The following is a 26,556-nucleotide window of genomic DNA, read 5'->3' as shown; positions in this document are numbered from 1 at the left end:
AAACAAGTCTAATTCTCCTTCCACATGAGAGTTCCTGGAATCTCTGAAGACAGAGGTCATACACGAGATTAACCATTTCAAGGTTCCTTTGAGGATAATGCTAGGGCATGAGTCCTTTTGCCACCCTGGCTGCCCTTCTCTAAACACTCTACAGCTTGAGCCTGGATCTTTTTAAACTGTGGTGCTCAGAATTCAATATAATGCTCTCAGAGTGGTGTGATTAGGGCATGGTACCAAGGGCCTGCCACCTCCCCATCCCTGGGAGCCAGTCCAAGAGGACACTACCTTGTGCTGCTGCCTCAGAATGAAGCTGCAGGCCCTAACTCCCCCACGATCTTTTTTAGAAAAACTGCTATCAAACCATGCTCCCCCTACTCTGTATTTGGGAAGCTGAGTTTCTAAACCCCATTTCAGATTTGATAATCAGCACTATTGAATTTCATTTTATCAGACAGGCACTTACAAAAATGTTTGGAAAACTGAACTGCCCCATGCAGCCCATCAAGAAAAACCAAAGCCACATCTGGAGCCTTCCTGTGTCTGGACCTTCTCGCCTTCTGGCCTCAATACCACTGTCTGCTGTAAACCTGCTTATTCCTTGAGGTTCTGCTCATTTGTCTGCTTTTACCTGAAGTCCGTCAGGAAGAGGATGAGCTGTGATTCCTCCTACTGCTCATCTCTTAGTACCCTGTTTGCACTAATTCCTATAATCTAGTTTGTAGTGTTTGATAGTGTAATGTCAGCTCTTGAGAGTGAGGACTGCATCTTAAGTCTCTTCCATCTCTCCAGGTAGAAATGGCTTTTTTTTGGTTTCTTTTTGCTCTATTTTGCATTAGCCCTACATCTGTATCGGTGTCCAACTTAGACTGGAACCCCTTTGAGGGCAAACTATGTTTTCACTTCTACACATCTCCTAGCATTGAACACAATCTCCTGTTGTGTAGTCATCTGATAACTATTTGGGGAATGGTAAATGGCTGCTCTCTCCCTCCTCAGGTCTTAGAACTAAGCATCCTACTGAATCTCAAAGAGATCATGGAAAGGGTCCCACATGTATCAAAATATTTATAGCAATGGAAATCGAGGGGATGTCCATCAACTGGGGAATGGCTGAACCAGTTGTGGTATATGAATGTAACAGAATACTACTGCACTAAAAGAAATGATGAACAGGAGGCCTGAAAGGACTTATATGAACTGATGCTGAGTGAAAAGAGCAGAACCAGGAGAACTTTGTGCACAGTGACAACCACAGTATGCGAGTAATTTTTCTGGTAGGCTTAGCCCTTCACAGCAGTGCAAGGACATAAAAAAATTCCCAGTGGACTCGAGGCAAAACACCTTCCACATCCAGAGAAAGAACTATGGAATCCAATCGTGGAATGAAGCAGACCATTTTCTCTTGTGTTATGTTTTGATGGTTTCACCCATTTCATTTTAATTCTTTGCAACATGACTAAGGTAAAAATGCATTTAATAAGAATGCATGTGTAGAACCTATATAAGATTGCACACTGTCTCAGGGGGGAGGGGGAAGGAGAAGGGAGGAGGGGGAAAAATCTAAGATACATGAAAGTGATTGTAGAACACTGAAAACAAATAAAATAATTAATTTTAAAAAAAAGTAAGCATCCTATCCCGGCTTTAAAGAAGATTAGCAAGGGCACATGCCTCTAGCGCTGAGTGTGATTTAACTTCCTTTAGAATGAGAATTGCAATCTTTCCCAAGGAGAGAGCACAGTTCATCTTCCCCCGCAGAAAGAACTCCTGGGGACAGGGCAAATTTGAGTCACTTGGCCATCTCAGCCACATAGCTTCCCAGAAGAAGCGTGGATGGAAGAATTGCCTGGCCCTGAAGCAATAGCTCACACAGGACTTAATCATTCTTTGCCTTTTCAAAACACTATTTACAAGTCAGTGCATGCTGGGCCGATGAGATCACTGAAGGGATTGTCCAGGAAGTAACTGAGCCAGTTCAAGGAGGCAGCAGCCCAGCCACCAGCAACAGAGACCTAGCCCAGAGAGCTGCAGAAGCTCTATGTGATAAAAGTTGAGAACAAAATGGATATAGGAAAGAATTTCTTTCCCCTCTACCATGAAGAAGATGTTAGTTCTCTCTCCCTCCATAATAATATACAAGGCCAGCTCAACAGAACACAGCCAGGCCTGTACCAGTTAATTTAAAGGTTTTGTATTTAAATTAGCAGCCACCCAAATGTTAGGGATTGCCTGGTATTATTAAGGAAATCAGCTCTAATTTATAATTATAGAATCTAGTTCCTGCTCAATGTCACTACATAATGCTGTGCTAAGGAAAAAAAACAAAAAACAAACCCTTGAATACACAGGTTTTCTAGGTAGTAACTTCTGAATACAACTTTAAATTTGCTCACAGAGCAAACTGTCTTCTACTGGGGAGAAAGACAGGAAGTAGTAAGTTTTGGTACCAGCCCACCCAGTGAAGCTGCCCCCAGATTGTGTTTGTACAGAAGACAAAGGAAATGTGAGGCCAGGCTTGCCAAATTTACTTTGGATTTGGAAGCCAGGAATATTTTAAGTGCTTTCAAGTAATGAAATAGATTTCCATCCATCATTTTCATGTACTCAGTTCAAGGGCAGGATGAAAGGCTAGGTACAGTAACCCTTCCCCAAACCTAACATTAGAAAAACTCAGGATGTTTACCTCTCCTTGGGAAAGATTTCTTCCCTTCCTAAATCTCCCAGAATAGGCTCCTATGTAGAATCAAGGAGTTCCCTCAGCTCCTTTACTGAGCAAGGAGACAGGAAGAAGCAAGTAGACGCCTCTTTTCAATACAAAAATGGCAGCAGGCGATGAAGAGGGATTAAGAAGAGGAGAATGGGTAGGGAGGCAGCTCGAGTCTGGTGGGTTTTGTATTAGTGGTGCTTAGCAATTATGTTGAAAGCAATGAGGTTTTAGGGTTTTGGAGAGACACAAGGTATGAAGAGAATGAAGTACTGTTTATAATGGACCTGGGTAAACTGTGACACAGTGAGAAACTGGCTTTCTTTGTTTCTGATTCTACTCTTGTACAATCATCACTCAAGTCCTTGGGCCCTACAGTCTAGCTAATGGTTGAAGGGAGCTGAATTGTACAGCGAGGAAAAGGTTAAGTGGAAAAAGCTTTTCCAGGAACTGTCACTATCGGGAGTGGGCACAATAGTGTCTCACATATTCAATAAGAACCATGCTCCATCTAACATCATTCATTAATTCTGGAAAAATAAAATTGAGGTAGGAGAGTAGAACAGATTCTGTGGGGAAAATGATAAAAAAAGGTAAGTGGCCAGCTACATTAGATTTGGCTTTATTGTAAAATGACACTGATTTGGGACACCCTTGAGGGAGACAGGTCCACATTCAGTTTAATTTTTAAAAAGTTTATACTTTATTATAAAATGAATATTGAAAATACCACATATGCCACAATAAAAAATTTAAAGGTACCAAATGTAGCTCAAGATTTGCTGAGCTGTAGTATAAGAAAGGCCTGTGCTTGTTTAGGCAGAGATGACTATGCCCTTTTGGGACTGAAATGGATGCTGACATAGGACCAGGCAAAAAAGGTAGCAACTATCTGATTGTCTAGGGTTTTCAGAAGCCCCAACCACAGAACTACTTCAGTAGCCATTGTTTGGCATAGCACAAAATAGGTGGGCAAACACAGTGGGTCAAGAGGAAAGAAGTCGCCAGACATGACATATGAGGAACAGAAATGGGAGAAGAAAACCTTAAGATTCTCAAGTTTATGGAAATGCCTAAGGATTAAGGGTCCCCATCCAGAGTTTATGGATCAGCAAGCAGCCGCCTCTGGCAAACGCCATGCAGGGTCTGCTTGTGGGAAGCAGACCCTATGGACAAAGCCCTGGGAGACAAAGATGAATCCCTCAGGGTCTCTTTCTTCATGGAGCAGTGATGCATATATGTATATAGTATGCCATAACCAGAGTGGAGTATAATGTACTCTGTGGGATGGACAAGAGATCATTTCCAATGGAGCTGGGAAGGAAGGCAGTCTGGTTTTGTGAGAGCAAACACTTTCAGTGGCAGGGACTTAGAACATAAATGCAGATGCCCTTCAAGGTGAGGGTACAGGAAGTGGCAGGGCTCTGAATCCTGCTGGCCTGGAGTTGACTTTAACAAGTTCAGAACAAGAAGGGCTCCATCCTATTTAAGGGTCTGTCCAGTGATTTCTGGCTTCCTATCTGAATATCACTGTTCCTACTACTGGACCCTTGTTTCCCCTCATTCAGTTTAGATCTTCAGCTAGTTTTTATTAACTAGCTGGCACAAGGGGTACTAATGTGCTTTCAGATCAGCTGATAGGAAATCAGCTGTTTTCAAACAATCACAGTAATCCCCTGAAATGGGCAAGGCTGCAGCTTAGCAGAGCAGTTCAGCAAAATGTTTTTAGACCACATGAATAAGCCCATACAGTTGTAAGAGTATTCATTTTCGTTTTAAATAAGTTTCCAGCACTCCAAAAATGGCTGGAAACTTTTGTCTTAATTCAGATTCTTCTTATTTTTTGTTCTCTGGACTGCACAGGGCTTTAAATAACACCAAGTTAACTAAGAGTGGCTGTCAGATAAAAAGACTGAAAAAGATCTAGGGTTTCAAAGCAGGCATGCTCAAAGTGATTTAAGCAGAGGTGTTTGGCTTAACTGTTCATTTGTTTATAAGGGAAGGTTGGGGGGAGGGGAAGGTCGAATGCAAAGTGAGTGATGGAAAAAAAACATCAATAAAACATTTAAAAACTGAAGTGATGACAAGCATGGCCCCAAAAAGGAGAAGATACTTCCCCCTGCTCCTTGGCAGAGGCTGATCTATATGGGTGTGGAACATTTGCATCGTATATCAGATTAAAATTTTTTTCTCTTCCTTTTTTTCTTTTGGTGAAACAATTTCTTTGTCATAAGGGAGGGCTCTCTGGGGAAAAAAAGAAGGGGTAAATCTTGATAATGTAAAAAGATATGAATAAAAATCTATTTGAAAAAACCAAAGTGTTTTGTGCAAAGCTGATAACTTGCTTCTAGGTAATGCTACATCTTCAGTCTACTCCAAGGACAGCTATGCAGCGAAGAATACCTGGGAACATTTCAGTAATGTTCCTTGTGCCTTTTGCCTGGCCAGGCTCAATACTGATGGTATGTGTCCCAGACAGAATGCTTTTGAAAATGACCAAAATGAAAAATGGCCAGTTGCTTCAGAGTTCATAGAGAAGGTCACAGATCATTAGAGTAGGAAGAAAGCTTAGACTTCATCTGGTCAAGGAGTTCTTATCCTGAGGTCTGTAAACTTTTTTAAAAAAAATTGATAACTATTTCAAAAATAGATTTATTTCCTTTGTAGTCCTACGTGTTCTGGGAAAGAGCCCATAGGCTTCACCAGACTGCCAAAGGGGTCCGGGACACAAAGAAGGTGACGAAGCCTTGATCTAGTCTGACTTCTTTTATAGATAGGTAAACCAAGGCTCACAGAGGAAGGGGACAGAAGTGCTGCCCTGGCTCTTTCACTCTTAGCAATAGCAGCGGCATAGCTTTCCAAAGGCAGCATCTGTTCTGTATAAACTTATATAACTCAGTCCTAGACCTGTATCCCCTACCCAGGCTAGGCCATAAACTCCTTGAGGGCAGGAACTATGGCTCTGTCTCTTTAGCCCCAGCTCCTGGCATAGTGCTTGACATAGAATAGGTGCTTAACACACAACTGCTGATGTCCAGGATGCCTGTATGACTCTCAGTGGCCTTAGCTTCCTCCCCTGTAAAATGGGGGCTAGACCAAATGACCTTTAGGGCCTAGACTTTCCAGCTTTAAGTCCTCTAACAGTTAAGTCACAACTTCTCAGGACCCACGTTTTCTTATCAGTAAAATGTGGGGCTTGCATAAATTATTTTTCCAATTAAGGACTGGGCTCTAAATCCTACGCTCCCTCCCTATGACTCCTTTTGGGGAGGTAGTATGTTTTTCAACAGGAGCAGTGGCCACATTAGCTTGGAATTAGGGGAAATCCCATCTGTCAGGCTTCCTCTTTTGGCCAACCCACGTCTCTACCTCCACTGCAAATCTCCACTTAGACCTTACCTTTCCCAAGTTATATGCCACCTTCAAAAAATTCAAATTCACTTGCCCCTTTCCCCTCTTTTGTTTCAGGTGACAGAGCAAGCTGACCTCCTAGACTGAACATTAGCAGCAATGCCACCAGCTTTCTGCTCTGCCCCTTCCAGGCAGCACATGTGCACGCCAACAGTGCCTCCTGAACTTCTGGCCCTCTGGCAGGCTAACTGAGGCAGTCTTGAGAGGAGGAACATTTGAGACAGGCTGGCCCTCAGAGAACAGAGGACCAGTCCTGGTAACAGTAGTCTTCAAAGCTCAGCTCCCTTGGGAGCTCCCGTGAACTATGCTGACATTGAAGGTGTTGACACTGTATGATGTAGTAGTGTAAGAGCAGAGGGCCTGGGCTCCAGGCATTGTCTTTGACACACAGAAGCTGAGCAAGTCATTTTGTTTCTGGAGTCTCCATTTCTTCATCTGTAGAAAGGGGATAATCTATGTCCTCCCAACCTCCCAGGGCTGTTGTGAAGAAAGCACTTTCATTCCTTAGAGCAGACTAGAAAGATGAGCTCATATAGCCTGAAGAAGAGGGTTATGAAGACTTCATTCCTCTTGGCCCAACAAATGAGAGGGAGAATCCCGTTCTTCTCCCCTTCAGCTCAGTGAGTGTGGTGTGCTGGTTTTCTGTCATTGTCGTTCCAATACCTGGCATAGTGCATGGCACATGGGAGGCACTTAATAAATAAAGGCTGGCTAAAGAGACCTGACTTTCCAAATCTGAAGATGAAGAGAAGAGGTTTCTTTTTCAGCGTTTCTCATGAACAGGGCTAAGGCCCAGCCAAATCGGAGCCCTTTCTTCAGGGCTAGAAGAAGCCACATCACTGAAGAATCAAAAAAGGCAGGAAGTGAGTAGAGATAAAGTCTGCTCAAGGGTTCAGAAGAGGGCTTTCATGAGCCTGGCTGATGACAACACAAGAGAATTTAAAGACCTTTCACGAATCTGTGAATGGACTGCCTGGAAGGGGTCAGCATATATAAAGCAAAGACAAGCCTATGAGGTCTGCTTTTCAACCAGAAAAAAAGAGGCTCCAGTTTTTGGAAAAAGTCAAGAGAGCCTGGTCACCAAAATGGTAGAATTGTGGCAGAAAGAGAAACCCTATAGTAGGTCAGTATATAGGAGCTGGACAGGGGTTTGGGTATTACCCAGCTCAGCTCCACCATTTCACAGATGAGGAAACTGACCTGCCCCAGGCCCCTGGATTACCTAGTGGCAGAGCTGGGACTAGACGTTGGGCCTTCAGAGTCTCAGGTTGGGACCATGTGGTGTCCTGGTTAATGGCAAACCAGTGGGATGAAGCTGTAGCACTGGATCAAAGTGTTCAAGAGGAGACTCTGATAGCCTTTAAGAAGAACCATCCCAGTCTCAGCATTCTGGCTCCATTAGCCCTGTGAGATGAACAGTGCCCCTGAAGGTAGGGCATGCTTTGTGAGTAAACCTTTTGTTCCTAGCTGAGCAGAGTAAACCCTTAAATGTTATCTAACCCAACTTCCTTCATTCTATAGATGAGGAAACTGAGGTTCAGAGATGGGAACAGATAGCCTGGCCCAAAGTCACTGAGAAAATCAGCATATTTGGCAGAGATGAGAGATCGGGATATCTTCGGAAAGAAAAGCTTGTTAGACACTGAAGAAATGTTCTCTCCCAGGGCAGAAGCCTTGCACAACCCCACTAAGATAATGACAAAATTCAATGGAGTATATTGGAAAATGTTACTCTGAATGGCTGAATGATGTGACACTGTGCAGGAGGTGTTTGAAGATTAAATATGGAGAAGCCACAACAGAACCAAAGCAGCATTTCTGCTGACAAGAACAGAGATTTCCTGCCTTGTTCCCACTAGATGACCCTCCTCACCCTCCCACTCCCATTATAAGCCAGAGGAAAGAAACATGGTAACGACTACTTCTCATTTTGAGGGGCAATTACGCTCTCCCTTACCAGTAGGGCAGATACAACCATCTTTATTTTGCAGAGAGGGAAAAGCAGAAAGGGAAGTGACTCTCCTAAGACCCCACAGTAAGTATTAAAGCTGGGACTGACCATGAATCCAATCTAAGCTCCATGGTCCTACCATCATATCATGACGCTGCTCTACTCAAGGGGCGCAGCCTAACACAGGCCCAGTACAACAATTCAAAAATACCCAAGAAAATATGTAGGGCTCTCAAGGCCGGCCTTCCCGGGAATGCAACACCCCCAGACAGCTGGAAGCAACAGACCCCCAGACCCCTGCTAACCAGGCATGCAGGGGAGGGAGCTTTGTGGCAGTGTTAGTGCAGTGAGTCACACTTCAGTTATGACCCTGTTGGCTGCCACTGTGTTTTTTCCTTTTCTAGGAACTTGGTATGTGACTCTTTAAAAAGAGAGAAGGAAAGGAGAAAGAGAGGAGAAAAAAAGAGGGGAAGAGAGGGAGAGAGAAAGACGAGAGGGGGGAGAGAGATGGGGAGAAGAGAGAGGGAGGGAAAGAGAAGAACAGGGATGAAGAGGGAGGGAGGGAGGGAGAGAGAGGGAGAAACATGGGGAGAGGGGGAGAGAGAGAGAGGGAAAGAGAGGGAGAGGGAGAAACATGGGGAGAGGGGGAGAGAGAGAAGCAGGAGGAGAAAGAGGGAGAGGAGGGAGAGGGGAAAAGAGAGAAAAAGGAACTGCCCCAACCCTAAAGTAACCCCAGTGACGATTCAGTCATTTCACTTTTTCCAATGAAGGGTGAACATCACCACTGTCACCATGGGCTGCTTATAAAAAGCTCTCTTTGGTTTGCCCTACACCAGAAGAGTTCCTGGCCCTTCTACCAGAAAACTGTACTGGAAGTCACCAGTTTCTCTGTTCCTTCCCTTAAGGCCAAGAGCAGAAGCAATTTAACCAAGTGATATGCATGAGAAAAATCTGCTTTCAGGTAGCCAGAGGGGGATTTTGAAACTGATGAAAGCTCAGTTAAGAGGCGGAAGTGGCTGAATCATGATGTTACTGGGGCAGTGGAGAGGGCTTCTGAGGCAACACTTGGGTCTCTGGATACTTGAAGTCTTTGCTGGACTTCCAGATCCAAAGGGGGTACTTGCACAGTGACAAAGGGAAAGTTCAGACCAGCAGAATGGGCTACCGAGTCACTGACAGAAAATAGTGATTAAACTATCTATTATTTAGCCACACAGACTCCACTTACAGAACGACACAGAATATGGACAGTGCGAACCATATGGCTTTTCCCTTTTCTTTCCAGAACAAATGCTTTATTAATGTACTTTGATCACCATTGCTTCTGATGACCCATGCCTTGTTCCATACCTGGAGTCTACCTTCAAGGCTGAGAGGAGTGGGGTGTGCTTTAGTTACTCTCAGTCCTCTCCAGTCAGAACAGAGAACCACAGAAGTGTTAGAGTCATGACGTGACAAAGGCACCGCTCTAGTTAGACAGAGGAGGGATGAGAACACAGTGCTTTCTACTAACACTGGCCACTTCCTAGTTCTAAGCCATAGCCTTCCAATTCCAAATAGCCTGAATCTCAGCTGAAGAAGCCAGGTTTACCTTTTCCTGACAACTTGATTAGTATGGTTTTTAAGAGACCAAGAGGAGTCACTAAGAGCTGACACATCCTACTTACTAGGTGACCCGTTAGATGGCCCTATGACTCCCCCCACCCCACCTACCAGACCTTGTTCTTGACAACAGGGTCCGATCAGAATTTCCACAGAAAGCAGACCATCGTGAAGCAACTGCCATATCCCAGCCTGAGCCAGGACAACAACTGACCTGCTGTGCCATGCCCCCCTTTTCTTCCCTCTTCACAGAAAGATGGAAGGTCTTCAGGCAATATTTCTAGGGGTAATTACCTTTGGATCTGCAAGCCAGGAGGAGTCTATCTTCCCTGGCAGATCAATAGTAACAGGAGATAAAAGTATCTAATTCTTGGCATTTCTCACTATGGTTTTTTGGCCTCTGTATTTCCAAGATCACAGATCTGTAACCTTTAAGAAAACCCCATCATCCTCCAGCCACCTTGGTGATGAGCCCCTCTGCATGAAGCTGCTTATCCACTACAGCCTGTACTCACACCCTTTCCTCCTTTGGTGAGATGTACTTACCATAGCTCAGAAAGGGGAAGATAGCCTTGAAGAAACAACAAGTGATGTGGGGAGGATAAAAGGGGCCCAGGCTGATTCATGGTGGCATTCTCAGGGCAGTGGGTTCCCTGAACTGAGGACTCCTTCAGAAAGCAGAGGCTTCTGTGTCACTGAAAGGAGCTTAAAATAAGTGGCAGCTAAAAGAAATCAAGGATGCCCAGAGCCGGGAGGAACGCAAAGTCCAGCTTGTCCTTCATTAGGAATTCTCCTGCCTACCACATCCCTAACAAGTGGAACCCGGTGTCCTTCCTCAAAGACCTCTGATGAGACTTACTCACTCCCTACAGAAACAGCTGATTTAACTTTGAGGAAAGCTGGTAGAAGCTTTCCATTTTATCCAAAAGCTGCCTTTTTGCAGTAAGTTGCCTTGCACTCAGGGAAAACAGCTTTTTTTCACAAAGTTTTCTCCAAATATCTGAAGGCCTAAGACAATATTCTCTTTACCAAGCTAAACTATCTCTTGTTCATTCAACTGGTGTTTGCATATTACATGATTTCCAGTCCTATTTCTACAATAATCACTGTCCTGTGGAAATGGTCTAAGGTTTGTCAGTATCTTTTCTAAAACGAAGGCAATCTTCCAGCTGTGGTCTAGGCAGGGCAAAGTGTGAGGGGCACTATCATTTCCTCTGTTCTGGGCACTGTGCCCTTGAAGTCAGCCTAAGATGTTGTTAGGTCTCTCAGTTATCTTGTAACATTTTGGATTTGCTTGGTGCTGAATCTGACTACCTCCCCAACTTAAGTCTTTCAACCACCCCCATACTGTGCACATTTCTGAACCCAAATTGTTGGACTTGACATTTGATCTTGTTAAATGTGTGTTGCTGCTGAGAAAATCATACAAAGCCTGCCTCAATCTCAAGGTAATGAGACAGTGAGAAAAAAGTCACTTACCTTTTGTTTAGCACCATATTGCCAAGTTTCAGGTCTCTGTGCACAATATTTTTCTGAAAAACAACAAGTATTGAGAATGTGCTGATTTTGGATTTTGGTTATTTAGATACAATAAATTCAAGACTCACAAAAGCTTAGGGCTTGTTAGAGGCGACTGGGCCCAAGGCATAAACTCTAAAATGTCCCCAAAGAAGTTGATCACAGAGCGTCTGCTTGAGTATCTCTAATAATAGGAACCTCTCTCCCAAGTCAGAAATACTTTCCTTTTCAGCTCTTATTCTGTTGTACAAAACGCAAGAGAGTCCAAGAACTCTATAACTTTGTTAACTCATGTGGGAAGGAAACTAGATTTTAGCACCAGAAGTTCTCACTAAACCCCACCCTACTGCTCTCTTGCTTATGGGTAACTGCCAAGAGATTAAGACTGATTCCTACATCACCATCACTGGTTCATCTGTACCCACATTTTCCAATATTGTGGATGAAATGATATTACCAATTGATTTATAAAAGGGAAAACAAGACAGATATGAACAGTTCTAATTAAGATGAGAATTGAGGACAATCAAGGACTCAAAATCATGAACCCTAACAAATTCTCTATTGCGATTTATCCGTTGGAATGACATGGACCTACTTTTTGCTTGCAATAGATCAACAAAGCTTTCAGACTGATTTTTAATATCCTAATCAACTGAGCTTATTTTTATTTGACTCTTATAGGTCATGCTCTGACCTGTTTTTAGGTTTGAAGGGTCTCAAACCCAAAAAATCTGCTAAGCACAGGTGCTACAAGGCTTAACCTGGCTTACATTTAATTCCACTACTATCTTTCTTGAAGTTGCTGAGCCACCATCACTACTCAGATGGTTGAGAAGATAGAAGCTCTGGCAGGATTCACTGCAAGTATTCTGCTTGTTAAGGAAGCCAAGATATTCATCCATCCTCCCTCTTTATCTAGTACTTGAAAAGTAACATACTCTGTGGTCTAGAGGAGAAAGAAGAACAGTCCAGCTTGGCACCTGCTCACCTTATGCAAGGCTTCCACCACTCGGACCACATCATAGAATATAACCACTGTCTCCCTTTCGCTAAGTCGCTTTTCCTTTATGACATAATGCTGGAGGTTGATCAGATCTGCAGTCTTGTCACTAAAGTCATGTGCACAAAGGCAGTCCAGGACTAGACAGATACGTTTTTTCATTTTCTTGACCATCCGAGTAGATTCCACATCCTCAACGATTTCACAAGCTCGGTCCTAGGAGGAAAGGAAAACACAGATAGTGGTTTTGTGACATTTGTTAGCACTGGGAGCCTCCCATTTGGATTATAGTGTATAAAGGAACAAGGATGTCATTCAGAAGACTTAAAAAAACCCAAACAAACAACCAAGCCCACCCAGGTACAGGGGAGCAAGAAAGAGGGGCTGAGAAGTAATACATGCTTGTGGGGTTAAAATGAAGTGATTATAGGGCCAGTCAACATTACCTAAACTTGGACGTGCCAAGAGCTACACCCAGCAAACAAGCCTAGTTCCAGTGACTAGCCTGGTGTCTCAGAGAAGCACATTCACACACTGCCAAAGAAGTGGCCATATTCATAAATGGAAGGACTTACATTCACAAACAAGTATTCATTAAGCTCCATGTTTTCATCAGAATCAGAGAGCTGAACCCAGGGCTACAAGCTTAAAGCCAAAGTATCAAATGACTGAAAGACTCCTGCCACTCTTCTCATGAGGTGTGTTTTTGCTGGTGTGTGTGTGTGTCTGTGTTTTAGGAGGACATCCCAGCCATTTATTCATTGCCTACTACCTGTTCTGCTCGGTTCTGACCCCACATCATCATCGTGCACCTCCCCTACCTAGAGCTCCTCATCATGCAGACTGCTTCAGCTTTGATCTTCACATCTCAACAGTGCCCTCAACTGACTTCTACCCCTGTGATTGGAAGGCAGAGACAAGACCCTCCCAAAGACTCAAAATCCCAGCTTCATTGGCCCCCAGGGGCTTGGCCTGGCTTTGACTCTACCATCATCTTCATTATGTCACTGAGGCAAGTACCCTCTGGCATGATCGTCATTCCTCCTTTAGCTTTCATGTACTGTCACCTCCCAGACAGACCCTGGCTTCCTTATTTGTAGCCCCAGTGTTTCACAAAGTGGCTGGCACAAAGTAGGTACTTAAATAATGTTTAGAGTATTGCATTATATTTAGGGAGCAGTGTGATTTCTGTTCCCATAAGACAGTACAGGTTAAGTAGAGGTCAGCTCTGGGAAGCTCCCAGGATTTCAAATACATTTTCACAATCTCGCTGAAAAAACAACCACTTCTTTCAGCATGGGATTGAAGGTTTATGGCCACTTTCCTTCCTTAAAATTTAAGCTGAACCAAGACAGGTAACAAGCAAGACTATGGAGCTTTCCTCTTCCTCTCCCTCTTCAACAATGTGCTACGCTACCCAGCACGGCGCCATCTAAGGTCACTAGAGATCCTCTAGAATCACAGAACTCCAGTTAGAAGGGACCATGGAAGCCAGTTAGTTCAACACTGTCATTTTATAAATAAGGAAACTGAGGACCAAAGCTGAAGGGATTTGGCCAAATCTGGTCCCGAAGGCAGTTGAGGGGCAGAACTGGAACTAGAACCCCTGCGATCCTCTCTCTCTTTCTTTCCCCATCTCCCTCCTCGTGAAGCACGTACTACTGGTACCCAACATTTGGAGCTTATCCAACAGTGTTTGTATTCTTATCTTTGTATGAATGGACTTTATCTTCCCAACTGGATTCTAAGATCTTTGAGGTCAGAGATTAAACGTTATATGTTGTATTAACAAGAGCACCAAGGACTGACTACTAAAGCTAAGTCTTTTAAAATAAGTGTACAAAAAATGACTAAATCACAAGTACTTTTAAAATAAGGGCTCTGGTCCTCTGATGTAAGATGTTAAGAAAATAAAACTATTCTCAACACACCTTGGATAAGAAAAACTTTCAAATTATTCATTACTACTTTGGGTTCCTTCCCAGAGTCTCTGAAGGCAAATCTAAACACAAAGCCCTGACTGGAGACAACTTCTACCATTCACTCCTCCAGACTAAACTGATGAGGAGCAAATGTCCAGCTGTGTCTGATCACCCATCAGGAGAATGTTGGGAATGGAGTCAATTTTGTAGTCACTATTGTTTGCCCTCAGCTAATACTTTCAGGACTCCCAAAATAATCAGCCCCTTCCAGAACAGGTAGGAGAATGCCTCTGGTCAGGATGGATAGCTCATTTATTTTCTAAGAACGGGTTTTCTCTTTTATTTTAAAGGTGTTAGAGCCCCTTTAAGGACACAGATTTTTAATGAGCATGTTTACAAAAGGATTCCTAACCAGCCAATGCAACCTGAGTGACTTGTTTTCTGCCTGAAGAACCAGCAGGCCTGAATGGAGAGTGCAACACATGCCTAAAAGAGATCCTGTACTCACTGGGACAGAAGCCATTTCTGGTCATTTGGAGGTGATATGGAAGCCCTCTCCCTTCTTGTTTTGTTTTTCTTACACTTCTCGATAGGCCTAGTCAACTTTGGAGAAGATAGCTCAAATTGATCCCCAAAGACCTTGTGTCTTTAAGAGACTTCCTGGCTTTTCCCCTTTACTCAGAAAAGCTGCTTCTCAAAGAAATCACAACCATTTAAAATGCACACTGTTTATGCTCTGGCTAGAGCTGATCATCGTGATCAAGACCACTGGGTCAGTCAGTAAACAGCGTCCTCTGAATAACCTCCCTCAGCTCTTAAGGAAGCCCTGATTCACTGGGGCGGTTCTGCATAGGAAATGTCATGGTGAGGAATGGCTCTCTGGGGAGGGGGATGGGATAGAGAGAAAAAAATTAGGTGATATAAAAACAAAAGACAGTAATAAAAACTCTTTTTAAAAATTAACACAAGGAGCTATTGGAAAGTAGAAAGTCAAGCCAACGAAGTAGCAGGAAGCTCACCGAGCCTACCAGCCCCATTTCTGCCTTTACCTGGAAGAGCCCATGGTGATGAACTACGCCATCCTGAGTGTGGAGGAGGGAAAGCAGAGAATACTCTGTGTGTAGCAGCATCTTGCCTTGCCTTTCCTCTTGTGTCTCTAGGCCTTGTTCCCCTCTTTCTTCGAGGGTCAGAATCTTTAGGGAAAAGGAAAGGAAAACCTTACTGTATTTGTTGTTCTTTAAACCAAATGACAGGTAGGACTAGATGGTATTACCGGAGAGGTTTCACTTCTAATGCACATGGAAGACCGAACAGGTTTTTCAAACGTGTATATACGCACATAATTTTATGTACATATAAATCCATCTAAACCAAGAGTTGTAGAGAGTGACAATGTGTGAACCTAACTACTTCAAGGTAAAAATGTAGTCACCTCCTCATTAGAAAGCAACATTGGCATGGTGCTATCTGGCAGACACAATTCTTTCAAGAACAACGAAGTCAGAAGTACTGAGGCCTTCTCTTCCACCTACCTTCAACTGATAGAAGTCATCTGTCCCATCTTTCCTTGCCAAACACTGGACAATGCTGGGCACTGGTGAGTTACCTAATCGAGGACCTGAGGGCACAGAGTAGAACAGATCTGTTTGCATTTAAGGGGCCATGCCTAGCAGAGTGGGATGTCATTAGATCATGAGATCCCACATTTTGAGCTACCAGGGGCCTCCATAATCAGCCAACCCAACTCTGCTGAGCACATGCATCTCAATCCTGTTATCTTATTTAGACAGGCTTAACTGTCTACATTGGGCAGCCTTTCCTACCAACTGTATTATTCCTAAAAACAAAGCCATGTGGTTTTAGAGTCTTCTTGAACAATATCATACCTACAAAATGAAACTTCTTCCATACAGACAGGTGTACTTGCAGCACTTCTCTGGGCCCCCCATGGAGGGAGGTCCCTGATTCAAGCAGGGGAGGGACTAGATGATCCCTTTCTAGCTCTAAGATTTTGTAACTCATTGTTTTTGTACCACTGAGAAGTCCTCACGTCCAAGGGTGTTGTGTCACACAATCCAGCACACACCTGATCTTTGCCCCTCTGTGTGAGGGCAGTTTCCTAAGACCTTTTTGCCTAATACAGCTAGTTTCTGACTATGGGCAATCTGGGGTTCTGGGGTCAGTGTTTAGCACAATGCCTAGCACATAGTAGGTGCTTAATAAACACTTATTCATGTGACAGCCAACATTTACTTAGGTGGCTCAATATAATCACAATATAAATTGTAAACCCCAGAACATAAAATTCAGTCATCCATCAACCCACCCCATTTCCATCATATTCTGGTTTCTCTTCATTTTTTAAGTATCTTTTCTCAAGTATGCTGACACCACCAAATGCTCTTATTCACAAACTGTCAGCCAAATTTGATAGGAACTTGGGAGTTTATATTAATGCTTTTCTAGAATTAATCATGCATTCCTCAGGCATCTCCACAGCAATAAAGAGGGTCTCAGGTGAGTTCTAAACCAAGGATGATTTGATCTTGTGGTAAAATAGAGCAAGTACACCTCTCCTACGTCCCAAATGGACTCGGGTAGGGTTGGGGAGAGGGGAGGAAGACAAGCAGTATTTTCAGGAAAAAGACAAAGGCCTCATCTCCTCAAAGGAAAGAGAGTCCAAATCAGCAAACACACATACACAGACACACTCTAATGAAGGTATTCAGTTTCAAATATCTGCTAATTTAATACTTCACAATCTCCTGAAAAATTAAAAACAAACAACCTTTAGTTTACTATAGGAGCCCCAATAATTATGTGACTGAACCCACAAAGTCTGAACATGATGTTCATATTGGAACACTGCTGCTCTCTTGTTACTTCACTCAGGCAGCACATGGAACAGGTTGCAAGCCAGCCTGCTTGAGACAACTGAGAAAACAAGTGTGACTTACCTAAGATAAATGGCCCAGCTCTCTTTGCATTATTCCCAGAAATGCTACTTCCAAGAGCCTTTGCCCGAGCAGACGTTTCCCCAGCTCCTCTGTCTGATGCTCTCCGCTTCATCCTCAGCTCTGGAAGAGAAAGATGAGATCCCCCGACAATGAATGACTAAGTCAGCTCGTTCTCCAGCCTTGGGGATAGCACAAGTCTCTGACTTGGCAATTCGTCAGGAAGCCACCTCCTCTTCCTCTTATACAGAGGCAGTACTCACTGACAAAAAGCAAAGGCTCCTTGATTACTGGATTACTTTGGGCTAAAGATGTCTGCAAGTCAGAAAGCGAGAATCTGGCCACAGAAGAAGGAAAAGCAGCATCTACTGACTGATACCAGGAGATTTCTGCAGATGCTGAAAACAGCATGAGCCCAGCTCTGAGAGGCAGAAGATGTGAGTCCAGTCCCAACATTTACAAGCTGTGTGCTGCTCCTGAGTCCTAGTTTCTTCTATAAAATGGGGATAACATTTGTACTCTCTACCTCACTGGACTGTTGTGAGGAAAGGACCATATAAATTACAAATTACCATATAAACTTGAGCTCTGATTAGTGTTATTATTATTAGTAGTAGCTAGTTTACAAATATGAGTCCTGCCTCAAAAAGAGAGTCAGTACCCACAGAACTTGGGCCAAGGGGGCAATACATCTATTGAAGAAATTCCTTAATTCACCTGAGCTCACAGGTCTATATCTGGTAGATTTTAGTGATATCCATAAAAATTCTCTTTTAAAAGAGAACTCAGCATTTTAAAGATAAACCTTCATTCTACTAAAACTATACACATAGAAGTTCAAAGTATAACTTGAAAATTAAAAAAAACTATGGGCAGAACTAAACTAAGAAGTTTACCAGTATAAGTGTTTCTATACATTTAGTCTAAACCCTAATCTGGGTTTCGGATGCCTGGCTAGTCATTTATGTTCATGGGTAAAATGAAAATGAAGAAACCTTACTTGAATACTGGAGACCACCAATCTTTTGAAATGGGAGCAGCTAGGTGGCGCTAGGGGGCAGCAAGGTGGTACAATGCATGGAGCCTCCAGACAGGAAGACTCAAATCCAGCCTCAGACACTAGGCTGTGTGACAATCCCTTAACCTCTACCTCAGTTTCCTCATCTGCAAAATGGGGATAATACTAGCACCTACCTCCCAGCCCACCCCTTCCCCCCAAACAAAAAAGTCATCAATAGATTGCACAATATACTTGGAAAAATCCTTGCCCAAGAGGCAAGACTCCATTCTAAGTCCCAGCTATGACACCGGCCGGACAGGCCACTTCATTTCTCTGGGACTAAGTTTTTCACTTGTAAAATCAGGGGGTCCATCTCTAAGATCCTCTCCACCTCTAAAATGCTGTGGAGAAATCTAACTTATTTTACATGTGCTCAAGACAACACACAGACTAATTTCCCAGCTGCCTAAGAAGGGTTGCATGCCTTGCTGCCAGCCATGGGCATCAGGAGCTAGCTGAGAACTCCTTAGCCACATACACCACTGGCAGAGATGGACTGTCCTCCCTACCTCACCATAGGGAATAAAAATGGTGAGGGAATCATTTTTAAGAGATTTTGGCAATCCTCCTGTCTTAGACAATTGGTAATAATCATATTTATTTGAATACCTTGTCTGGTGCACTAGTCCCAGAAGCAGGAATTACTCTTCTCCTTGGAGACTCCCACAGAGGCCCTGGTACATCTGTGCAAATGCTGCCTTTATACAAAACACTGTCTAGACAACAGTTTGATGAGAGCTGTTGCAACAGAGATGAGTGGGTACAGCCCTAACTCGCTGCTGCCACACACTGTACCTTTAGCCCACCTCCTCACCCCATCCAAGGCCAGTGGAATTCAATTAGAAGAGCAGAAAAGGAAACCTATTTTAAAGCATAGGCAGCAAGAAGGAAGGTAACAGAGACAAAAACCAAAATGCCAGACTTGGATGAGGGGGCAGCACCTAATAGCTTACCAGTACCACATTATTTCAAGCAAAGCCAGGTATCCTATGGAGACACTTGATGCAAAGCAGTGCTTGTTGCAGGGATGAAAGGGACACTCGATGCTTCCTAGGTTCACAGCACCTGTTGCAATCTGTTTGTAGACACTGGGTCTTGGGAAACAGCCTTTTGAGATAGACAAGAATATACTGCTGCATACTAATTCTAACCTTTGACAGAGTCCCTGGCAAGGCAATGATAGCCTGGGTATTGGGTGTGTGTGTGTGTGTGTGTGTGTGTGTGTGTGTGTGTGTGTGTGTGTGTGTGTGTGTGTGTGTGTGTGTGTGTGTGTGTGTGTGTGTGTGTGTGTGTGTGTGTGTGTGTGTGTGTGTGTGTGTGTGTGTGTGTGTGTGTGTGTGTGTCTGTGTGTGTGTGTCTGTGTGTGTCTGTGTCTGTGTCTGTGTGTGTCTGTGTGTGTGTGTGTGTCTGTGTGTGTGTGTGTCTGTGTGTGTGTGTGTCTGTGTGTGTGTGTGTGTCTGTGTGTGTGTGTGTCCTCAATGCTGACATCTCCTAAAAGGGAGCCTCCCCTCCCAGGACTACAACAAGAGAGCCAATCTAAAATTACAGGTGGGGCTGTGTCTATGTGCAACTCCTCACCAACTCTGCGTGCTGCTGCTGCTGCACAGGGATTTCCATGCTTTCTGGCTTTGAAGTAACCAGAGCTTTAAATGTCTCACTTCCCTCTTCTACTGTCTTCTTATTTGCCTGCTATGAATGAACTCTATTGGGATCTGGCCTCACTTACTGAGGCAATAATGTGGTGATGGGAGGGAGGAAACGCAGAGAGACACAGGAATATAACATCTCCTTTTGGGGGCTGTGGCAGCTATGTATTGTATTCGAATGTATTCTGGACATGGTGCCTTTGGAAGAAAAAAAAAAAAGAAGCCAGCATGGGGATCTTGACGTGATGGCAGCCAGAACACCATCTCTGACATCAACAAAACATTTAAAACGATCCAAAAACAAAAGTTCAGAAGAGGCCCCAAACAGGGTAATATTACTGCTGCTAAAATTAACATATTCAAAAATTAGAAGCAACAGAAGTTCATAATTTTATATACAATTCTCTTTTCTGTTCTTTACAAACTAAAACATTTGTATTAGCTGGAGATCATTAAATTCATAATAAAAAATAAAGAACAATGCATTACTTTAACCAAGTGGGTGGTGGCATTACTCCAGATCAGTGAGTTCTTAATTTGGGGTTTGCCAAATTGGATGGGGAAAAAAAAACTACATCTTTATTTCAATAGAATTGGTTTCCTTTGTAATCCTCAGTATTTACAATGCATGTAAACATTATTCTGAGAAGGTGTACATAGGTTTCACCAGACTTCTATGGGGTAAAGTTAATTTGAATACAGCTGGGCCAAGCTAGGGATCTCCTGCCAAAACAGACAATGCCAGCAGCATTGTGGGGGAGGGGGAATGACACACCACCACCACCACCACCACCACCTCCAGTCAAGTTTTTGCTTCTGCATCAGGCAGGGATCAGCATTACGGAGGGGAGACCCTCACTCAAACAGCTGGACTCAACTCAGTAAAGGACAGAAGAGGCAGAAGGCTTCAGTGATGTCATGACATATGATGACTGTCCTCCCTTAACACATGACTCAGTCTCTCCTTATCCTTCCCAAGAAAGGTGTTCTACTCTCATTTTAGGAGTCAACAAGGCTCCCTCCCAGCTGCTTCACCACCTCTGAGAATACTTCTAATATGACTGACTGGCAGGTACTAAAGAGGTTACCTGGGGAAGGTTTTCTGGTTACCAGTGACCTTATTGCAAGACCTGATCCAACCTCAGAGGTGCTTCCAGGCAAAACAAAGAAATCTAGAAAGTTGAAAACAGAGGTCTAATGCTGGGAAGCTATATGTGTGAACAGGCCAAAAATCAATCCCTTTTTCTGAGGGACTCCTGGTGGGACAATTTGTCATCAGCTGTGAAATTCCAGCTCTGAAAAGAGAGAAACGCTCTACAGTGGGCTCAGTCCAGTAGCTTTACATGCAGCATAAGACACTCTGTTACTCGATCTCTAAGTCAGAGACCAGGGCAGAATGCGTGAAAGGATTTTTCCAAAGAGCATCCATTCTCTGTCTTCAGAGTTATTGCGCTAGCAGGCTGTGAAAGGCAGAGGAGTTTGGGACACAAAGATCTCCCATCTTGGGCACCAGACATCAGAGAACCAATGAGCCCCAGGATATCTGTGGCATTTGTTAAGGGCTCACTGTTGTGCTAGGTCTCGTTGGGTGTGGTGGGAACTGGTAGATAGGGAAGAAATACAGAGGAAGTACAAGACAGTGTGCCTGTGCTGCCACAGTTTACAAATTGGGGAGTGAAGATGAACATACATGGAAATATATCACAAGAATATGTGAGACAGACTAACACTGCCAGCCTTTCCTCTCCAATTCGACAGAGCCATCAAATAAATCTTCTGAATATACAGGACTAACTATCATCATTCCCCTTCTCAAAAACTTCCACTAGCTCTTTATTGTCTCTATGGAATAAGATGGCAACTCCCCAAGCCGGCATTCAAAGCCCTCCACAATCCAGCTCACGTGTACGTATATAACCTCATTTTATATTATTCTCCTTTATGCACTCTATATTTCAGCCAAAGGGCTGTTCCTTGTTCTTGTCTTTCCCTTTTCTGTCTTCTTGCATTCATGCCCAGGAAATACTCCATCCACAAGTCTTGCTGTTGAAATTCTCTTCCTTCAAGATTCCGCTTAAGCCACCTCCTAAAGGAAATCTGCCCAGATTCCTACCCTTCCCAGGATCCTGGCCTACCCCTCTTCCCTCTACCTCCTGAGGAAGAGACACCAACTTCTGCCACAGTCTCCCCAGGGAAGAGCAGCAGCCCTCTTTTCTCCATGCCAGGAATTCTCTTGAAGGCAGGTAGAAGGCTCTTTAAGTAGGATGGTATAAACAAAATGTCCTGATTAGACAATGGGCGTCAATACAAATAGAAGGTTTCCAGAAAGGGCCCCTTAGGAGTTAGCCTTCCCACTTCAGAAGCTGGATGAATCAAGACAAAAGCTGGGTTGTGAGTGTAGCATCATGTTTGGGCAGGAGGAGGACTGTGGAACTCTGGACATATTTTTGGAGTTTGTGATTTGGCTATGGGGCCATTTACTAAAAAGTTGCCCTGAATTTGCAGGTGTGTACCTCCTGTGACCCCTTCAGCCTGGCACAGAGGGTTCAAAAGCTGGCTAAGGGGTTTTTAGCTTAGAAAGGTAGCATGTGGCCCACAGGGAGAACAGATGTGAGTAGAGTGCTAGGTGGGAAACATCTTGGGTGTTGACCACAGCTGACAAAAGAAGGGTGTATTCTTCAGGGAAGAGCACACTGCACAGTCTTATGCAAATTCTCTAGTAGGAAGGAGTATGTGCCAATTATAAATGGCTTCACCAGGAAGCTAACAAGAATGTCAGTCAGTCAATAAGCATTCAAGTACCCATTAAGTGTCAGGCACTGTGCACTGGAGATAGAAAAAGAGGCAACAGATAGTCCCTAGCTTTCAAAGAAGCTCACAGTCTCTTTGGGGAGACGAGCAAACAAATATGTACAAACAAGCTAAATATAGGATAAATGGGAAATAACAGAATGAAGGCACTAGAATTGAGTGAGGTGGGGAAAAGTTTCTTGTAGAAGCTGGGATGTCGTTTATCTGCTGGTTTGCAGGTGGGGCACTCTAAAATATCTCCTGCCAGTATGAAGAAGCATGACTTAATCTATGCATGAATCCATCCTCAAAGAAGTTTTTCTTCACCTCTGCAAGAAGTAACTTCTGTAGGGCTCATACTTAGCCCCAATCCTATTGTTCCTATTCACAGAATAACTGTACTAGGTCTAATTGGGATCAAGTGGCAGAGAAGTTTTCAGAGCACAATACAGAGACTGGAGACACTTGTTCCACAAGAGGTCTGAATATGACATGCAATAATTTGGTTCTCAGTCTCTTTAGATTTTAGATGAGTTTCCTGCTGAAGATTCCCTGTCAAATGGATTAATATCTATACTCCCTGCTTCATAGGACTGTTGTGAGAATCAAATGAGCTAACAGATATGGTTCTTTGTAAACCATAAAAGACTATGCCAGCCACGATTCCATGGGAGCCTTATTCTGGTGCCGATCTCTGCAGTAAAAACCAAGTATCTTTCCAATATGGGCCCAAACTCCCTTTCTGATCTTATTACTATCATTTTACCTTTCACACATTGTATATGGTCCAATCAAACTAGCCTTAATATTTTTCTTACATACAGCACTGCATGTCTTGCCTATATGCCTAGGATTTACATCCTATCCACCTGCATTTCTTACAATTCCTAATTTATTTCAAAGCTCATTTCAGAACTATCAGACCTCTACCTGAGACCTTTCCTGATCTCCCCAGCTGTCAATGAACTCTCGTCCAAAATTACCTTGTATGTCCTTTTTATATAGTTATACATGTACATAAATTTCCCAACAGAAAGCACCTGTTAATCACAAAAACCCTTCACCATTCTGTTTCCCTTCTCCAGTATGGTCTTTTACTATTCTAAAGTAGTTAGAACTGAATATAAGATTCTAGACGTGAACTAACTAGTGAAGAATACTGTGGGACTATTACCACTCAGTCTAGTCACCACATTTCTATTAATTCAGAGTAAGCTGCTATGGTTTTTTTTTTTTTTAAACAGCAGCCATATAACATTGTTGGCTTGTCTTTTTCATATATGACCACGTACATTTTATACATGGCCAATTTTTTTTTTTAAGCCTGTGTCTTGGACTTTACATTTATCCTTGTACACTTCATCTTGCTCGTTGCAGTCATTATTTTAAGGCTGTTGAAATGTTAGAGTCTTGATTCTGAAATAATTTTATTATTGATCTCCCAACATTTTGTCATCTGTGACACAGATAACAATACCGCTGCTTTCTTCATCCTTGTCTTCAGAGCTGCCACGCTAACACTGACTTCAGAATAGGACAGGGAAGAGAAACAGGGTCAAGCAAGGCAAAGATCGACAAGGGCTCTCTGTCGTCAGCAGGAGGACAAAAGCAAGAATACAAACATTTTACACGAAGATCATCTCGTGGGTTACTCTCTCTATGCATTGTTTTGTCTGTTTAGCTTTGTTTAGCTTTCTCTCTTAAAAACCATTACCAAGACAAAATGCTTGAAAGATTGCTTCTGGAGAACAGGTGAAAAAATGCATCTTTCTTTCTCTTCACTACAGAAACAAGAGACTATGGATGTGGAATATCACACAGACTGGTATGTTAGACATAATGGAGGTGTTGGTTAGTTTTGTTGAACTGCTTTGTTACAAGGGATGGCTTGCTGGGTAAGGAGTAGGGATGGGACAAGAATACATTTAGAAATGAATGTGACATGAAAAAAAGATCAATAAAAATAAAGAACAATGAGAGAGGAACAGAAAGAGAGAGACAGAGACAGACAGAGTGATCAATACCATTCTGGGCCCTGAAAAACACTTGTGCTATCATGTGCTGAAGACAAAATGCAGCCCACTGTTAACGAGCACACAACTCAAAAACCTGGCCCACTGGGTAGACCCAGGCGAGGCTTGGAAGCTGAAGACTTGGATTTCAATTGGGCCCCTGAAACTTACCAAATACCTAACCCTAGGAAACTTATCAAATCTTACAGAGCCCAAGCTGGTCATCTGTAAAATGGGATACTATCACTTGCTGTAAACCTCAGAGTGTTGTTGGAATGCCCAAATGAGAGCTGATGTTATGTACACTGCAAATTCTAAAGCGCTATGCGAATGTCAACTTTTATTAAGTGAAGCTGATTAAACCCAAGAAGAAACCCCTGAAACAATCACAAAACCTAAGAAACATTTAAGTGCTGAAATTTTCTGGGAAGTCAATACTATTTCAAGAGAAGATCCTCACAGACCAGTCTCCAACTCAGAGCACAATTTTTCAGGATCTACACATCAAGGGAAGCCACTCTGAGATCGGGTTAATAGTCAGTGGGCCTTATCAGGTGGCCACTTCACAATTAGATTTCTTTGCTTAGGACAATTTCTCTGGCAGCCGTTTGGTGCCCCCTTAGTTTGCTTCGGTCAGGGTTAGATATTCATATTCAAGGATTATGATATAACCCATATTTGGGCTGAAATTTTTATTTTTCCAAAGTAAAGCATTCACTTTGTTCATCTGAAAAAGTGCAAAAGATTTGTAACCCAAATTTGCCAAGAAAGTATGCATCTGCATCATTTTATAAATAACATTTCACCCAGTCTAAGTGAGGACTACACTTATTTCTTTAATTAGAGATTAATTGCTTGATAAGGCCAACCTCCCTGAAACCCTTCAGAGCTACATAATGGGGAAAATACCTGCAGCAGAAACAAAGGAAGTGACTCACAAGTGGGAAGTGGACAGGACAGTCAGAAATAGAACCCAGGAGTCCTGCCTGTTTCCTCCTATAAGCATTGGACAACATCCTCCTTGCTTGTTAGCAAAAGTACAAAGTGCTTTGCAGAACAATCTCCTGGCACAAAAATTCACTCAATTTTTGAGCTCGTATGTGGAAAGGCCTTATTCTAACATCAAAGATAGAGTGGCTATGAATGAGCATAGTACTGTACTTAAAATTAAATCAATAATGTGATTTTTAAAAATCTATATGGACATGGGTCCAGTTAAAAGTTCCCCTTTGCACCATCTTTAAAAGCTGAGAGGTCACTTTTGGAAACCAAAAGGTCTGAAAGCTAAGCGCACTTTAAACAATGTATTACATCACTCCTGAAAACCTCAGTGTCTATGGTCAATGGGGAACAATACAAAGACAGTGACATAGAGGATAAGGAGAATTTCTCCAAAGAGCTGTTTCTGGGAACAATCAATAAATGGGGAAGAAAACTAGGTTTCTCTATATACGTTAGGCTAAGTTGCTGTTCTATTCTTTAGCAAATGGCTTTATGGGTAGCTGTTTGGGGTTTTACCAAATCAGTCATGGAGAACCATTCCCCAGTGGAGCCAAGATGGCAGAGTACAGAAAGCACTGACCCTAGCTCTCCCAACATTTTCCTGCAAAAAACTTTACAGTAACACTTCAAGTCAAATTCTGGAGTGGTAGAACCAAGAAAAGGTCATTGAGATATTTTTCCAGCCCAAGACAACTTAGGTCAGAGAGATCTGTAACACAAGAGCAGAGGCTAGCCTGGAGCCCATGAGGAGGAAACATAAATGGTGCAGTCCAGGTGGTGGTCACAGAAACAGCAGCAGGAGCTTCAGGATCTCTCACACTAGAGACAGGAAGGGGACTGGCAACTTATCGGAAAGATTATAGGGGACCCCTGTGCTAGCACTCGTCACAGGTACATTGCCCATACCCATCTGTGGGTCAAAGTTCAAGGGTGGAGAAGAAAACTTTTTGGTCAAGAAGGAGTGGGGGCCTTAAGGGATAG

At 43.2% G+C, this 26,556-nt stretch overlaps 1 protein-coding gene across 3 annotated transcripts in view; it reads right to left on the bottom strand.

Moving 5' to 3' along the window:
* Positions 1 to 26,556, bottom strand: part of STK40 (serine/threonine kinase 40) — a 63,858-nt gene that overhangs the window by 13,091 nt on the left and 24,211 nt on the right. For all 3 annotated transcript variants that reach the window (XM_072610039.1, XM_072610037.1, XM_072610038.1), the window contains exons 2-6: positions 17,069 to 17,188; positions 15,644 to 15,729; positions 15,161 to 15,304; positions 12,178 to 12,405; positions 11,148 to 11,200 (exon numbers count right to left, since the gene is read on the bottom strand). In XM_072610039.1, coding sequence (XP_072466140.1) covers positions 11,148 to 11,200; positions 12,178 to 12,405; positions 15,161 to 15,304; positions 15,644 to 15,729; positions 17,069 to 17,180 — 623 coding nt within the window. In that variant the 5' untranslated portion in view covers positions 17,181 to 17,188. The remainder of the gene's footprint in view (positions 1 to 11,147; positions 11,201 to 12,177; positions 12,406 to 15,160; positions 15,305 to 15,643; positions 15,730 to 17,068; positions 17,189 to 26,556) is intronic.

Source organism: Notamacropus eugenii, chromosome 5 (assembly GCF_028372415.1).
Source record: "Notamacropus eugenii isolate mMacEug1 chromosome 5, mMacEug1.pri_v2, whole genome shotgun sequence".
NCBI lineage: Eukaryota > Metazoa > Chordata > Mammalia > Diprotodontia > Macropodidae > Notamacropus > Notamacropus eugenii.
The sequence above is the reverse complement of the archived record's forward strand: the minus strand, read 5'-3'. Positions and strand labels throughout refer to the sequence as shown.